The 18,013-nt window shown below is 29.3% G+C and overlaps 2 protein-coding genes and 1 long non-coding RNA gene across 5 annotated transcripts; 1 reads left to right on the forward strand and 2 right to left on the reverse strand.

The window, feature by feature from the left end:
* Positions 1–907: 907 nt before the first annotated feature.
* Positions 908–8,091, reverse strand: LOC126843745 (phosphatidylinositol 4-phosphate 5-kinase type-1 alpha-like). Of its 3 annotated transcripts, none has more exons than XM_050581471.1 (4): positions 7,900–8,091; positions 2,685–3,963; positions 2,364–2,617; positions 908–1,083 (listed from the first exon to the last, which is right to left on the reverse strand). In XM_050581471.1, the coding sequence occupies exons 1-4, from the start codon at positions 7,970–7,972 to the stop codon at positions 998–1,000; spliced, it is 1,692 nt and encodes a 563-aa protein (XP_050437428.1). In that variant the 5' UTR covers positions 7,973–8,091; the 3' UTR covers positions 908–997. The 3 variants fall into 3 exon arrangements, with proteins under 3 accessions (XP_050437428.1, XP_050437427.1, XP_050437426.1); XM_050581470.1 differs by lacking the exon at positions 908–1,083 and adding an exon at positions 1,106–1,448; XM_050581469.1 differs by lacking the exon at positions 908–1,083 and having other exon boundaries at positions 1,106–2,617.
* A 231-nt stretch (positions 8,092–8,322) lies between these two features.
* On the reverse strand, positions 8,323–9,422 carry LOC126843748 (uncharacterized). The gene is made up of 3 exons (XR_007686478.1): positions 8,605–9,422; positions 8,446–8,538; positions 8,323–8,347 (listed from the first exon to the last, which is right to left on the reverse strand). It is a non-coding gene; the product is annotated as an uncharacterized LOC126843748 (long non-coding RNA).
* A 4,484-nt stretch (positions 9,423–13,906) lies between these two features.
* Positions 13,907–17,903, forward strand: LOC126842625 (uncharacterized). The gene is made up of 4 exons (XM_050579666.1): positions 13,907–14,013; positions 15,142–15,315; positions 17,343–17,580; positions 17,655–17,903. The coding sequence occupies exons 2-4, from the start codon at positions 15,171–15,173 to the stop codon at positions 17,773–17,775; spliced, it is 504 nt and encodes a 167-aa protein (XP_050435623.1). The 5' UTR covers positions 13,907–14,013; positions 15,142–15,170; the 3' UTR covers positions 17,776–17,903.
* Positions 17,904–18,013: the final 110 nt, after the last annotated feature.

Raw genomic sequence — 18,013 nt, forward strand, 5'->3', positions numbered from 1 at the left:
GGCTAAGTACTACCACGCGGACTCGGATTTCAAAATAATAATAATATTAACACAATAACAACAACAGCACAATCGCGTTAATCTGCTGCAAACTATTGGACCCATGTCCGTTGTCGACATCTGTAATACCTATAGATACTGATCAAAAACCATTCACAGAGATCAGCACAAAACCGAAGAGAAACCAAAATAATTGACCATTTAAGTGGATAAACGAAAATGACACAAATAACTTTTTGTAGCATCATTTTGTTAAGTATCTAAAATATATTGGCCTCGTCTTCGTTTAGAAAAGACCCTCTTAAGTAGTCACTAAAATAATAAAACCGAAAGTTATCATCTAGGATTTATTTTTGCTTGTCCCGAATTTAAAGTAAACAATTTTTTGTTTTAATTTTGCAGCCGACTTCAAGCTTTATTTCTTCCAATAATCCCTAACAACGCAAAACTAATATTTTGTGATATTTCTGAATTGTTAATTTCATACTTTGTAACGCTTCTAAATAATGTGAAGCTTAAACAATGTAAAATATATAATTCGTTATATTATATATAATACATATTTTTAATTGTAGCTATATAAGATATAAGTGACCACTGAAATGAAGAATATTGTTTTCCTTATTAAATTATTTTAACAGAAAACTATAAAAACATAATAAAAGTGTGTACTTTCTATTGCAATCATTTATTTTAAAAAGTTAATTTAAAATTCATAAATTACTTGAATTGTATTGAATTAACTTTAGTATTGAAAACAATTATTTTAATCGAAACTACATATTATAGTAATTAAGTTGATAGAATATTGCCAACTAACATAATAAATATTTTTAAATAATTAAAAATGACAAAAAACAAAGACTAGAATTAATTTATAAAATAATTTTAAAAAAATATTATTAACATTAAACTCAACAAACCATAAAATATCTGATAAGAAAAAAAAATTTGTTTGCATCATTAAGCAGGTACTAAGAAAAGGTTTTATCGAATTCTATCGTCCCAAGCGCTGTACACAACAATTGCTCATAGAACACCTTCTAGTTAACATCAGGAAACAGTGACAGGTATCAGGGTGCTCTGGAAATAAAAAAATGTTAAGTATTTTTTTTAAAACATTTAATATTTTAATAGTTCATTCACAAAGTTTAAATTTTTTTTAAATTATCGATACTGTAGTACTAAGTCTGAGTAGGGGTTTACACAAACAAATTGAAAAAATTGTTTTTATTTTATAAATAGTAAGATTATTAGGTATTCATAGCTAATAATAATAGCAATCATTATAATAGTAGTAATAATAATACTAATAATAAATAACATGGGTTCATAATTTTTTTATCGTTTTAACTAAAGTTAATTTTCCGATTGCGGAAACCTAAATACACGAGCCATCACAAAGTTTTTCATCCGCTGCAAGCGGTTTTCAACCAAATCGTTATCATCTATAACAATATTAAAATGTAGAATATTGGCATTTTGTTTAATTATTAATATAATATAATATTTTATAACACATGTACAGTTATTGTTAAAAAAAAAAAAAATTGGTTTTGCTTTTATTTTATAAGAACATTGTGCTTTATTATAATATGTTATAAATATAAATGTTTATTACAAGCGGGGAGAAGGGTTTTTTTTTAAATTAAATATTATTATTATTTTATAGATGTCAAACCTTAGTATAAAGAGATCCAACAAAAGGGGCTCAGCAGCTAAATAGTTAAAAAAAAAGTCGTTTTGTTAATTATTGTTTTTACACAGTCTGAAACGAAATTTTATAAAATTTTCAAGCAGATCTTTGTTCATAATCGACAATGTTTTTTTTTTCAGAATCACATCAATTTTTATATCATTGACAAAAAATCTATCAAATTAATACAAAGTTACTGTATACAATGGAAAATACAATGAATAGTAACGAAATACTGATCTAAGTTAGGTGAGACAATTATCTTGGTGCAAATCACAAAGAAATACAAATGTATTTCCTAAATAGTATTATTGAAACCTTATATGGAGTTATATCCTAAGCTAGTATAAATGTAATGCCGACTAACCAAATACGTGGTTTAAACTACACCGAACCGTTTTATTTAAAACATCTGTACCGATTAGACTATATTGTTTCTAGTTTATCATAGTAGTAATTATTTATAAACGAGTCATTTCAAAAGACTTTAGATCATTAGTTAAAACTGCAATCTGTAAAGTGTCTGATGCCATATCAGCACTGCTTGATGACTCCGTATAGCTAGGTGTGCCTTCGGTCCACGTTGCCTCCACAGATTGTCTGCCTGCTGAACCCCCGATGCCAGATGTAGTGCTGCCTGATCCTACACTCAATGTTGATGACTTACTCTCGCCGGCGTGCGACGAGCCTGATGGACCATCTATGCGCAGACCCGGAGAAGGACGTCTCAGACGAGTCATGCTAGAACGTTTTTCGTATACAAAATCACGTCGGATGGCATCTTCAAATGCTGGAGGAGGAGTTGAGCATGTTGAAAAAGTACCTTCGGGATCAGCCTGATCACGCGGACGTGGACGTGACATGCTTCGACGCTTAGAAGGTGACCGCTTTAAAGGACATGGAAGTTTTTTAAACACAGACCTGAAATACAAATAAAGACATTAGTTTAAGGATATTTGTATTCATATTTTAAGTGATGTTCACATACTTGGTCATAAAGTCCAGAAATCTTGTAGCATAAAAATCAGGTCTATGCACAGACACTGTATCGCCATCATGTATAATGGCTTTGAACGTATGCTCAAGCTTTTTCTTCAGCCGATAACTTTGCAATATGTCGATGATTCCGACAAACAACAGTAAACTGTCGCCACTACCACTTCTGGCAGGAATGCCGCCTCTAGGGGAAGAAGAGTCCTCATCGGATGATGCTCCAGTGTCTGCTTGAATACTCTCCATTGCTGTAGAATGAGCCATAAGTCGTTGCCGATTCGCCTCAGCTGTTCGAGACAGAGTAGACGTCTCCGACAAAGTATCAGTGTCATTTTCAACTAATTTACGCGATCGTGCAACACGGCGTTCTTCTTTTTCTCTCTGCGCAAGATCAACATTGTGAACACCGACTAAAAGACTGTAATCCATAATTTTGAAACTCTCTAATACTCTACAATCTCTCTGCATTGTTTTCAAAAGAGCTGCATGTGTATCGGGTTCCAAAAATATTCCATCCGGATGATGTTCTTTGAAGTCTAGATCTTTGAACGTTGGAGAAGACTTTTGTCTTTCATCTTTGGAAGCTTTTCTTTTATATGTAGAACCTTTAAGATCATATTTTTGATGCATTTTTATATTGGAAGGTAATAAATTGTTCATGGCTACTAATCTTATGTTCTTTGAATTGCACTGATAACAGTAGAGACCGAAAAATTTTGGCAATAAAGTCCTCGGGTTTTGGTTTAAGTTCATATAGTATCCAGGAAGAAGTTTCTGCAAAAATTCACCTTCCTTGTGTTGAACAGTTTTCATTATAAATTCATCGTCTCGAGTGAGGTAAAATATGGAGCCGCTAGCGCCAGGATTCGATAACTCACGGAGTGGTGAATTACAAAATGATATCAAATAATCATCCGGTTGTATGCCAAACAAATCTCTGAAATAACGGAATGCGATTGGAGCGTACGTCTTGAATATGAATTCAGGGTAATGGTGAGCCGGAGTGTGGTTGGTTCCGTCGCTTGGAAAAGTCGTCGTTTCCACAGTCATGAAATCTTGCATGAGCAAGTCGCGCTCGGGCTTGGATGCTAGGCCACCCACCGCGTGTTGAATTCCAAGCTGTATGGATCCCATAATTTGACCGGTTTGAATTTTCTTATAAGTGATCTCACCGTCGACTCCGACTCGCCTGTGGCCAAGTTTCTTTTCTTTTTCTTTGGCTTGAAGATCATCTTGCTCTGCAATGGAAATGTCTTTTTCGACTCCGGTGACATCTGCAACAATTCAAAAATACAATCAATATTGGGCAGATAATTTAAACGGTATTTTTTTTTTCTTAGTATAACGCGGGTACCTACAAAATTAATGATTTTAATCATTTGTGATTCAAGTATAATACGCAGTTCGGAATTCGTTTTCCCATAAGAACGACTGTATTCTAGATGTATTTTATTGATATTATAACATAATTATTAAATGTTAAACTAATTGCAGTTGATAAAATATAATAATGAACAGTAATAATTGTTATTGTTTTTTTTTTAAATTTAAATACTTGCTACCACATGTGCCATACAATTAAAAGGCCTACATAGTGTTTTAATATTATAGTATAGTTTTGTTTTTGTGTGATTAATGGAATAATATTATTGTACGATAAGAACCTTACCAGAAATCCGGGGGCATTTCAAACAACAAATGTAGTATTGAAATAAATGTCTCATGGCGGTAACGGCGGGTTCAAATGCATTATAGCAGTTTCTTAAAAAAAGGACCGACGTCGCGCAAAATTTAAAGCACGAGTGTACAATAAGAAAACCGAAACAATTATAAGAGTTTATGTGATATTATTCCAAAAAGACATTATTATCTGCTCAGCTGTACGTTTAATAGTCAGATTAAAATTTAATAAGGCTATGTTTATTTCGACCGACTTTGTTGATATATTTAATAGAACAGATGAAAAATAAATAAGCAATCATTATAAATTAATATTACTCGTGGGGTATTATTATTTATTAATACTGGACAGTTCTAAAATACCGCGAGACAGACATAAGACATTTGTACACGAATAATTGATAGAAATATTAGAAGAAAACAAGTAAATGCCGCGAAAAAAATAGAAAATGTCGTGATTTTTTTTTATTGCAATATTCGGTTTTTAATTTTGGACTACTAAAACCTCACAAGCGAAATCACTATTTTTCTTCCACGGCTTATACGTACCTACATTACAACCGGAAACTCACAGTTCACTTATAGATTTTACCACCGTTTATAGATTCTACTATATTTAATATGTCGGTTTACATTATATTATGTAAAACGGCATTCGTTGAAATGATCAAAAACAATACGAATTATTCATAACGGAACAAAGACATCAATTTTGGTTGTTTCCGAACTGAGTGGAGCAAACCGAAAAAAAGACATATTTAAAAAAAATACACGAAACTTGCATAAAATCGAAGCAAGTACGACCTACTAAGCCGACGAAAACTTAAACCGATTGTAGTCGAGGTATCGAGTGTATAACCTCTTTTGAAACGATTAATATCATTATGTTTTTTAACAATGAAATGTAAATACACTAATGATTTTTGTCCTTTTCCCAAAGAATGTTAACAACGCCAAAAGGGCCTTGAAAGTTCAAACTTTAACCCTTCTTACCCTACTTCATGTAGAACACATTATACCTTTTATGTAAGTCTATCTATTTTGTGCTATGTATAGTCTAATCGTTTTTCGCATAGAACATGTTATTTTTGGCTATGGACAAAAACGACTTATCGGATTAGGTCAAAGGTTCACAGGTGAATACTAGGAATTTTGTCACTGTCACTTCATTTTCAATTAATTAATAACAGATTTCCAAATAACTTTGGTTTTGAATTTTGAAAAACCGCATTTCCGGAATTTGCCAAATCGGGCTCGTAAGGGGTTCAACTTCTCCCTCCCCTTAAAAAAAAAAAATAGTTCCCAATACGTGCCTGTGTCAAACTCGGATGTTTTTCTTAAGAGGTCTCTATACTAGCATTTATTAAGGGGCATAGTGTATGCAATTTTTTAATTACCACAGGAAAGGAGTATGTGTTCTTGATTATTAATTTTTGACATTTTTTGTTTTTACTATGGCACACAACCAGAAAAAAGACTAAAAAACCTCATAAAAATATCAGCTGATTATTTCAATGTAAAAAAATGCATTTTTAACTTTTTTAAACTGTAATCCTAGTTAGTTAACAAAAAATAGTTTTAATATTGTGCCACAGTCAATGCCTTGAAAATGTTATGAACAATTCAAATGTTTTTTCAAAACTTAAATTGGAGTATTCTTAGCAACAGTATGTTTGAAGTAGAATGAGTTGTTTTTCGACCAAAAATACGCAAGTATCATAAAAGATAAAATCATTGGCCAAAAAAAGTGTCCATCAACATCTAAGATGTTAATGTGGGAAGGGTCAATATTACTGTTAGCAGGCATAGAAGATTTCACACGTTAAGATATGGTTTTATAAATTTTCAAACATTTTCCCAGTAAAATTTAAAATAAATTCACTAATACCCCTTGGCTTCTAGATCACATGAACAACGTGTTTAATAGTATTTCCTAGTTTATAATATACAATAACTGGTTTATATATATATATATATATATATATATATATACTTATAATATGTAGTATGGTATATGTGGAAGCTAAAATATAATAGTCTTTCAAAAAAATTTGCTTTTATTTTGTATTTTTTTCTTCAAATAATAATAGAATTGTAGTTCTTTTAAAAATGTAAGAAAAGGATTTTTGTTTACATTTCCAAAAACATAATAAAATCTGTACTAACCTAACAGATCTTTAGTAACGTGAAAATTCTTGAACATAATTTTAATGCAACTGTTGTAGTTAAACAAAACCAATTTATGTATAATCGTTTTAAATTGGCAATGCATTTCTATGAAATATTAAAAGTTTTCGGTTTTCGAAGCCGACAACATTTAGTAATTTTATGGTTTCAACCATATGTTGTTGTACAAACAAATACAATTTAAACTTTAATACAGTTATATTTGCATATTTTTTGTATAGTTAAATTATTTTTATACTTTTAAAACAAAATTATATGTTTAAATGTATGTACACAGCAAAGTGCACACATGTTATACACACATATTTTTTTACATTTTTAATGTCATTTCCCTTTATTCAAAACCGTTTATATTGAATCGGGTTTGACCCCTCATTAATCGAGCCATACAGGTTGACCATTAATTATTTACAGGAATAATACAATATAGTGTCATTTTTAATCAAACAAGATAAACAGATAATCATTATTCATCAATAATTAGAACATATTATCATTTTTTATTTTGCAAAATAGTTTTATACACTTCGAAATAAGGAAACAACTTTAAATCATATTATAAAAAATTATCCAAACATGAATCTAAAAGCAGTTCAATCAGGTAGTGCTAGCAAATCATTGCAAACACACTGACATTGGTCAATAAAATGTTTTCTGAACCAGTTCCCATTGAAAACAATTTTTTGGGTTAATTTGCAAAATGTATGTTTTTATCATAGGTTGTGTTTTCTGACAATCCACGTATAGGTTAACAAGTTTTGGATCTAAAGTACAACTAGGATCTGCAATTACTTACATTCTACACTCATTGTTCTTTTTAAATTTCAGTAAGTTCAATTTGTAACAATTACTTGTTCAGTTGTAAAAATTTCAAAACATAAAATGCTAGTTAAGGGGTCAACACTCTAGACTGTGATTTAAAAATGTATCAAACAAGCAACTATTTAGTAAAATTAAAACAGCTATAAGTATGTTAATGCGAGCTAATTTATTGTTTCCTTTTTCGAAATAATATAAGTTCAAAACCGCGTAAATGCATAGGCCAATATTAAGCTTGTGAAAACTAAATTAATGCCTAGTTAATAAAGTTTATAATAAAAATTGATTCTTTAAACTTTTAAGAGTAAACGACTCTTGATTTTTTATTTTGTCTGTTCATTTGTAAATTTCTAAAAGAATCATTATGACAAATCTAAATGAATACTCAATACTCCAAAAAAATATTAAAATATTGTATTGTTATTACATTTATTACATTTATTACATTTTCTTTATTTAGATGGATTTTGAAATGAAAAGTATTATGAATGTATAAATCAGATATTAAAAAATGTGTAACTCACCATTATCTTTATCCTTATTGACTGAAGATCCGCCTTGATCCTCAACAGCCGGTCGAATGTCGTTCAATTCCATTTTGATACAACTTCACTATCTAGTTATTTTTGAATTGGCATGACCAATCAATAGAATTCAATTTAGCAGACACCAGCTCATTGAAACGCCGACAATAATTTTCACTAATATTTGATAACAGTGCAAATTGTGTTTCGTAGGAAGTGTTAGTAGCTTCTGTATTCTGATTGAAAGTGTATGCGACAACACGAAAACCGTTGCTATTCAACAGTACACAATACTGTCGATTTTCTAACGTTTCAATGTTCAGATATATACCATCAATTACATTAAGGGATGATACTTCTATATGGTTCACCAGGGATTTCTCGCTGTCGATAATAGATTTGGCTTCGGCACACCAATCGAGTGGCCTTTCCATATAAATGATACCACCTAGAACATACGAAAATCAGAATAACCAACTATTATAATGTCTAATGGCAATCAAGATGAACCAGTTCAAATCAAGGTTAACAATATTTTAATCTAACCTAAAAATTAACTGTTTAAAGTTGTTCGAGTGACTGAAGGACACGGCCTGTAAGAGCGGATTAGGTTTGTCAAGAGATCTCAGCAACGGCAGACTACAAACAATCAAAGGTTATAAGGTCGCACACAATAAACATTAGCAAACAATATTTATATCGTACAAATTCGGTTCGATATAGCAACAAGGTATGCGGTGAATTGACTTACGGGTGTTTTGATCAAAGGTTCGTTCGGGAATTAAGGAATGTAAAATATGTAATAACTAATAGGGAAAGGGCGGGAATAAAAAAATATCGCCTTAATTAATGCATCGGGAAAGCATTTATACGTGATAATAATAATTAGTAGAATGTTTCTCGTTGACACGATTTTCAGTAAAACTAGAAAACAACATTATAAAAGTAAAAAAAAAATCATAATAATTATATAAACAACAATAACAACTAATAACAAAGTCCCCAGAAAAAAATTATCAGCGGAAGCTGGTAGACAGTGTGATTTAGAGGTCTTTACTGTTTTATTGAAGGTAGAGACGGTTTATTGGATTATACGAAGTCTATGAAGTTAGCGACGATCGATGAACGGTTTGTTTTTTCAATTTTTCGAGGCTGCTCGTCGCCGTCCAAAGGTTATAAGGTTTGCGTGCGCATGTTTGCATACATTTGTGTTACAACGGTATTGCCTATGGTCATACTATTATTATTTACTCGCCCTACTCGGGTCGTCGGAAATTATTGTAAAAACATTTTTTCGAATAAATGGCTTTTTCTCATTTCGAAGTTGCACGTGAAAACACACATAAATAGATTAAGATTTATTATTAAAACAAAAAAAAAAGAACCCTAATTAAAACTTCACTACCGCGGTTTTGGCTAAATATTTTACTTTTAATTAATCTAGACTAATTAATGTAACGTAAATACAAATACACGTCAAATATATTCAAACATGCAATTATTACTCGATGCTAATAATTAATACCGACCGTACGGACCGTCGAGTGAGAAAAACGAACATCAATACACATTCCACGGACTTATTTACTTATCTGTTTCGAAACGGCGAACGACTTGATCGCTGATAACAATAATGCTTTAGCGGGGATAAATAATAAAATATGTATTATGAGTACTTGAGAAACGTCCAATTTCCAAACAACAGCCGGCAATGACCTACAACTCGACACGGCGCGTATGGCAATAATAATAATTATTGGCAGCTAAGTACCTCCTACCTGACCGTGTAAAAAAAAAATCTGAATTATTCACACGGCGTTTTCTGCAGCCTTCGTGATTCGTATACACATTACCCAGTCACGTTTAAGGCGACTTTCCTGTAAAAAAAAAAAAACATATTAATCTGAATAATTACCCAATAGCGCAGAGGATTCTCTGATAAGAAATTGGACCGGTAAATCTTTTGTCGTGTGTCTTGGTTTTAATATTCCTAATAAACGCCATCTCATTTTTCCCCAAGCTGTATTTCTGACATAGTATGAGGTGATCTTAAACGTAGGTCCCGGATGAGATTTATCACTAAAAATAAACAACCATGGGAATAATAATGTAAAGGTATCCGCTAGTCTTCCAAGCATCATCAAAATCACAACAAAACCGTACATAAATATGTGTCTTCAAAGCTCTAGTAAGGCTATAATATTCTAGATTTTGGGGCTCGAAGAATTAAATTTGATAATGTGTTAGTTATGAAATAATAAGTATACTTGCCCCATTATTACATTTTGATTTATACTAACACTGTACATATTACAGTAATGTCCTATATGACATGGCATTTGTACTATTGTCTATTAATGTGTACCTAATACCTATTTTATGGTAATCAGCGCTAGGCTTTTATGTAACTTTCAGTACTGTAAGTACGCAATCATTATAATGATTATTGTGGTAAGTTGTGAGTTGCGTAAAATATAATAACAACAGGGTTCTAGCAGTCGGCAAAATGAAAATGTTACAAAATGATACATATTATATATTAAAAAATGCATATCCAAAGTATAGATGATTCATTAATATTCAAAAGACTACTTAACTGATTATCCATAGATAACAAAAAAATTAATACAAATTATAATAAATGGTCGTTTCAAAATTTTTTAAACGTAGTAATTAATAATAATTGTAATTGTAAGAACTAAATATTTATTAAGTATTTACTCAGTATTTATTCACGATTTTTCTCAGTTAAGTTTGAAGCACAAAAAAATAAAAATGTCCTAAAAAGGTGTATACAGATATTATGATATGTATGTTAGGTACTAGGTAGCCAGGCGGACATAATATTAATTGGTATCAGCTGTATAGTCATTTTCATATATTTATGTAGGACTCATACCCGTTAATTTGCGATAAAAAAAATTGTATGCGTTTTGTATAAAAAAAATAATTGTAGTAACCTACTAATTTGTAAAATCTGTCCGGGTCAATCTTTCCTTTAATTTTGTTTTATACTTTTGTTTGACCTGCTATTTGGAAACATAATAATAATAAGAAGAAGGTTCACTCAAGTAAGTGGTATACTATTAAATTTGAAATTGCGATTCGCGCAGGTACCTCACTCACTCAAAAAATAAAAAAAACGTCAAATACTTCTTGATTCAACACGGTGCCCAAAAACGATCAGATAAAATGAAAGGTTAGAATAAAATATATCATGTTCAAACCTCGTTTAACCGTTTTTGATTGCACACGAACTAATAAATTGTATTGTATGGACGAAAACCTCTCCGGTTCGAGAAAGCAAGCAAAAGTAAGAAAATCCACAAGATTGCAATTAAGATTACAATCTTAAATCTCTGATCCATAAGGTGCAGTGTACACTAATGTGTTTACAACGAGTAATATACTTTATTACTATAGGTATACCATGATCGGTGCGTCGTAAAAAGATAATATGCCTTTTTTTTTACCTGAACACAGTCGGTATAAACTAAAGGTACACTATAATATAATATACAAAAAAAAAAAAAAATAATAACATTACACCAAAATTCCATTATTTGTGCAACGCTGTAGAGTGTAATATAAATGTGTTGTGTTTGTAGGAAACATAAAAATGTGTACAACAGTTTAAATATTAGTCCAATTAGTCCACCTAAGACCAGCCTAATATCCATCGTGTTTCATCAATATTTAATTAATTCGTATTTTTCTTAGGCGTTGTTAAAGCTTAACTTTTAACAGAACGCACTGATATTATGAGTTCATTGTTCTCTAAAAGAAGTTTAACTCGAAAGCATTAAAAATAAATTATTATTAGTCTAATGCAATCGAACGAATTTTTCTATTTTTTTCAAGGTTTCCCGGTTACATAGGCAACTATAATATATGCACGGAAGCAAATAAAGTAAATTTCCAAAAAAAAGTATTGAACTATATTATTAATTTACATTATAATACTTGAGTGTATATATTAAAATATCCCTCAGTTGAATATAAATACTATTCTCTTTAAAAAATCCTTTTAATATAATTTTGGAATTATTTACAATAAATTGTTGAACATATTTTTAAATTATTTAGAAAATTGGTATAATTTTAAGAATGTCTTATTACGTTTCTTCCGTAGTTGCTGCTATCCGTTTAACGGAAAACTATTAGAAAAATAGTCAAAAAGGAAAAAAAACATGTTTTACTTGATCCTATTCTTTTATTGGACAATTTTAATAGGTAGGTATGATAAGTAACGTTATAATAGTAATCATTAGCAAACAAATATTTAAATTCATTTTATAACTTCTTCTGGTATAATTTGTTTTTAATATAAACGAACGTTATGATTTTTGTCTCGAAGCAAATGCTAATTAGTGGTGTTTCCTACTATCATAATATAAGGATGAATGTTTTTTTTCCTTACATAACTACACTTCATAAGTCATAACAGCTATAGCTCAATCGATACATACAATGCCATATCAATATTTGCCATCGTCTAGACTGCAGTAGATTTGACCACCTGGAATTTGGTGATGTCACCAAAGTGCTTCACCTAAATAATACATTATGAAATTGCTTATTTACAGTTTATTAAAACACACATACTAACACCAGGTGGGCAAGACAGCTAAATTTGAGCATACAAATAACAGTTTCAATGATTAAGCCAATTTACCAGTATTGTTCTTTTAAAATGTAATTCATTTATTACAATTCTGTTCTTACAACTCTAGTCTATTGTCAATCATATTATCTATATAGGTATTTTAAATTTAAAACTATAAAAAAATCACCCTTCTCCTACTTTAACTAGTAGTAAATTGTAATATGGACAAATTTAAATATGTTGAACATTTTCGAAAAATTAAAGAAGACATATGTATACATACAAAATACTATAAATGTGTTGAGCACCTTACAAATTGTTTTTATTTGACAAAAGCGAGGGGCACCATTAATATAATAATTAAATACTACTAATTAGTAATCTAAATAAATAATAATCAATTTTCACCTAAATACAAATTATTTAATGTTTATAATTTGATTAAGACTGCCAAAATAATGGTTGTTTGTTAAACGTTGTAAAAAATACATTGTAAATATATCAATGTACCAATACATTGAAAAAAAATAGTAATTATTTTATACAAATATTCTAAATACATTCTACACATTTTTTGGAAGTATCAAAACAGTTAAATATACAACACTATACTCTATTATAAATTATGCTGGGCATTAGATAAATGTTAATGTCTATAATTGTAAGAAGAATATTAATTAATTTAAGATAAGATAAGTTAAATATATTGGTATCAATAATTGAGTTACGAGTTAAAGTTTAATTAATGAGTTAAGTAACCCGCATAAGAAAATTAAAAATACAAATATTTTCTAAGTGTTTTATTACAGTTTGGTGGAAAGTATTATAAGTAGGTATAATATTTTAAAAACATCAAAATTATTTCAACAAATATTATAAAATATAATTATTTTTCAATGAAATATATTTAAGGATTATAATAGTTCTGTATGATTCTAACTATATTAGTTATTTGAATAGCGAGTTTATTCTGATAAAAGTGAAATTGGGTTTTATTCTAAAAAAATGCATATTTTTTTCTTTGTTGTTACTTAAAATAAGAGTTATTTATTAATTACATAAATAATATAATATGATAGCGTTGCAATAAAAAATATTATGTTATTATATCCAAGAATATATATGTATATATATATATATATATATTCTTGGGTCTAACATAATCGAATAAAACAATTGTATTCATTTTGTGTATATATATATATATATATATATTGTACTCATTTTATATATATATATATATAAAATGAGTACAATAATTACTGAAATTGTTTTATTCGATTATGTTAGACCCAAGAATTAGATAAGGTGTAACCGGGTTCTTTGAATGGGTAGGTCAAAACATTCCTTGGGGGTGTATTTGTTACCGATGATATTGCAAGGATCCATCCGTCCTACCCTTAAGTGCACAGCCAGGCTGTATAAAAGGTCTACTTTGCAACCCTGTTGAAACACTAAGTAAGCACTCTCCGAAGGAACTACAACTACTGCTCAAGTACCTGTTCTTGGTAAGTCATTGTTTTTCACATCACTTATATTATCTGCTTTGTTCTTTTTTTTACATTTTTTATATTAAATTATTAACCCAGCTACGTAGTATATATTTCACGAAACAACGTCAAAATGATGTGCTGCTCATAAACCAGTTGAACAATTTAAATAACACTTGAAATATGTTTTAAAAATCATATTTTTTATCGGTTTTATGGAAACGATTAAATATTTTTTTCTATGAATAATTTACTTTTAATCACAAACTATTTATTTATAATCATTTTTTTTTTAAAGATTAAACTATCAGCAATTTAAAGAAACGAAGTAAAAAAGTATATATCTAAATTAATTACCTTTTATAATATTTGGAAGATAGCAATTTCTTAAAAAACTATAAGGCACCACCTTAATGAAATATTGTTTTTTTTTTTAACAACATAAACTTATTTAATAAACATGTTGCATTTCTGTTACAATAAGTATTGAAAGGTCAAAATTCACTAATGAATAATAAACTGCTTAAATATTAATTTTGTTGTATAATATATAAATAACCTATTATAATAATATATTTACCTTACCTAACTTAACTAACATTTCAATTGGTATAGTTATTTTAAAAAAAAAACTTCTCAAATCGGTTAGGTCTTTTATTAGTACTTAATTAATTACTCACAAGAAAATCTTAATGTACGAGTTAAAAAAAAATATAAATTTTTGGACGTGTGGTATTAACTGAACTATAGTTTTACATTTATAGTCAAATTTAAAGGCAGTTCCACAATACTGAAATATTATATTGAACTATCCTTGAACTTTAAGTAAAGTTGATGTAATGGTTTACATTTAATGATGAGTTTATATTTTTTATTGTGTATTTTTGTTTATTTAAAAAATAAAACTAATACTTACGTTTCATTCTTAACAATTACCTTTGAACTATTTAATTTTAAAGCGCGTTCTTTTACCTATTTTACCTTGTGGTTATTCAGAAAACGTATAATACAAATAATTATTTTAACAACTATTTAAATGATAAAATTAAATACATTTTTCAATTGTTAAGTCGAGCTAAAACAAATCTTTAAACGGTTAGTTGTAACATATATATTATAGTAATTATTTTTTAATTTATTTTACAGCAAAACAATTATCAAACAACCATCTGACCATGAATTCCTTCTTAGCCTTCGCCGTCTTGGTCACCTTAGCTCTGCACGCCTGCGCTGAAGACGCAAAAGAAGTCACCACGAGTACCTCGTCGTCTGCCATTGATAGAGCGACAAGCATATTGAAAGCCAGTGTCCTAAACGACAGTAAGTGTCAAATATATAATAATAGTAGTATGCTGTAATGTATTTTCTACTTAAGTCTCAAGTACATACATTAAAATACTTCTAACCGTATCATCTAAAAGACTGAGTAGTATAGGTTCTTTGGATTTCTTTGTTTGCTGTGTTTTTTGCAACAAGTACTAACAAAATTTGTCAATAATTTATCGTTGTAATAGGTTATACCGTAGGATGTATTTTATTGGCTTATTTTATTAACAATCAGTTGAGCAATATTACTTACAATAGATTTAAACTAACAGAGAAATAATTTCACGTACAATCAATGAAGCCCAATACCATCAAAAAATGTGTTCATCCAACTGATATAAAATTAAATATTAAAAAAAAACTCATTTTATAATCCTTAATCCCGTTTTTTTAATTAATAAACATTTTATTTAAAATTAAAATATTATGTTCATCTCGTGTAAACAGATTCAATGTTTTAGTTGAAAAAACTATAATTGAACTAGAACAACTATTATAGTCTAACAATAAGTTGGCATAGAAATATAATTTGTTCATAACTTTAATTATTAGTCTGGGAAATATTTTCTTATAATTTGTCGGTATTCAAAATTTAAAATATGGGAACACGAGTTGGACGATCTTTGAAAAATGTAAACGAATGTCAGAATTTATCACAGTAGTTTCTATAAAAAACATTTTCACAGTTAATAGGAGACAAGGTTATTTGCTCCTAAGTGATTTTAAATTGTCAATAAGCCAACCTACTTTGAATATTCGTAGAAAAAAATAATTCGATTTTTACAAAATGTTCACGTTTAAGCATAAATAATATTTTCCCTTATTTATTAATGAACATTTTTTTAATGAAAACAATTATTTAGATATGTTATAACTACAACAAATGTTGATTAAACGTAGTATGGTATTTTGATAAACTTAACACTGATTTTGAACTTTAGTTAAATTATATTGCCTTTTGGAACGATACAAACGTTTCGTTTCAGGAAAAGTATTTTGTATCGTTACTGAAAGGAATAGCTAATTTTGAAATGTTTTTATTTTACTTTTCAATTTTTCACAAGTTCAAACTTAGGTAAGCTATTAGAATAGCATACTATTTATAATTCATAAATTATCAGCATTTGTTATTCATAGCATTTGTTGTAGTTATAACAAATAATTATAATTTTGGCTTGGTAACGTTTTCAATCTCTGTGTATAGAGTGATTCATTAAGGATACGACACTCATTTTATCCTAAAATATTTTTTTTAAAAATAATTATTGTTTTTGTTATTGTACAATAGTATAAAATTACTAACGATTTACCCGTTGTACAGTTTTTTAGAACTATATCAACTATTGAATCTTAAATATATATTTAATTATCTTTATAAATTAAGAATATTTTGTTGAAAATGTTGACTGGTCGATTACCAGTTTTGGATAACTATACTTATAATTTATAAAGTTACCAAAGTATGCGCCCAGGTAAAAATAATACTACACTCTACCTTTCCTCCCATCCTAAGTTTTAAACTTGAATACCTTACTTTATAAGTAATTATCCAAAACTGGTAATCGACCAGAAATCAGTACCAGAACCAGAACTGGTAATGCTTAGTGAATTATTCTTAACTTAAAAATTCGATTAATTGTATACGTTACTATTTAAGTTTCAAAAGTCGATAGCGCTATGAAAAAAAAACTGATAAAAATTCGAATATTTCCTGATATTGTAAATAAACGTAAGCTAAGTATTTGCAATAAAAAAAACTACAACATTTAAATTATTTTAAGAGGAAACGAGTGTCTTATCACGGAATTAAGACTAATCTATTAAATTAAATATATATTACTATAATTAAATTTAATCTTTTCCTCAATGAGTCACTCTGTACATAATTGTTTTATTTCCTAATAACGCGTTTTGGATGATTAACGTCAATAATAATAATAATAATATTATTAAAAAAGCATAATTTTTAAGTCATTTTAATTAATATTGAATATGATAAGTATATGGTTATCATCTTGTAGACGATGCAAGCAAGTGGTCAGTCGTGCCGTCGGGCTACGGAAGCGCGCTGGCCACCGGCGGCGCAGTGGTGATCGGCGTGGTCGTTCTGTTGGCCATCGCAGCAGTGGTCAGTCCCCTGTTCGGGTACAGACTCTGCCAGATTTTCAGCACCTGCGACGCGGCCACCGGACAGTCTTTCAGCGGCGACGGTTACTCGGGCTACGCATCCGCTCCGTCGTACTCGACTTACCAAAAGAGGTGACCGGTTATTTTTGGGCCTTACCCTTTTTCGCACTGTAAAACAAACTAAATTTTCGGTTTTTCGTTTTTAGGTCCATCGAGTACGTGGGACCGATCTTGCAAGCTTTGAACTCGGCATACGAAAAATACGGACACGGCGGCCCAAGTCCCCTGAGTCAAGTAATCAAGAAAACCACTGCCCAACAGCAATAATAATTGACCGAATTCAAATTTAAAAAAAACGCACATTTTGTATTCTATTATTAAAAAAAAAAAAAATTAATAATAATAAATTAACGTTCCTTCATAAGTTGTACATTGACGTTTTTCTTATTTATGTAAACAAAAATAGTATTATATTTAAAAATTGTATAATAACTTGGTAGTTAACAATTATAATTTTTTTTTATATATAATATTTTTATTTAAGAAATTAATTTTTTATATAAAT

Source organism: Adelges cooleyi, unplaced genomic scaffold (assembly GCF_023614345.1).
Source record: "Adelges cooleyi isolate 19-005CV unplaced genomic scaffold, UGA_ACOO_1.1 ACOO_flye_CR_arks_rails_tigmint_CR_PRNA_574, whole genome shotgun sequence".
Taxonomy (NCBI): Eukaryota; Metazoa; Arthropoda; class Insecta; order Hemiptera; family Adelgidae; genus Adelges; species Adelges cooleyi.

Excerpts from the sequence above, each read along its gene's own strand:
- LOC126842625 (XM_050579666.1), top strand. The coding sequence starts at position 15,171 with ATGAATTCCTTCTTAGCCTTCGCCGTCTTGGTCACCTTAGCTCTGCAC. Across the intron at positions 15,316-17,342 it reads AGCCAGTGTCCTAAACGACA|ACGATGCAAGCAAGTGGTCA; the intron begins GTAAGTGTCAAA and ends ATCATCTTGTAG. Across the intron at positions 17,581-17,654 it reads TACTCGACTTACCAAAAGAG|GTCCATCGAGTACGTGGGAC; the intron begins GTGACCGGTTAT and ends TTTCGTTTTTAG.
- LOC126843745 (XM_050581469.1), bottom strand. The coding sequence starts at position 7,972 with ATGGAATTGAACGACATTCGACCGGCTGTTGAGGATCAAGGCGGATCT. Across the intron at positions 3,964-7,899 it reads CAATAAGGATAAAGATAATG|ATGTCACCGGAGTCGAAAAA; the intron begins GTGAGTTACACA and ends GAATTGTTGCAG. Across the intron at positions 2,618-2,684 it reads TTTCTGGACTTTATGACCAA|GTCTGTGTTTAAAAAACTTC; the intron begins GTATGTGAACAT and ends TTTGTATTTCAG.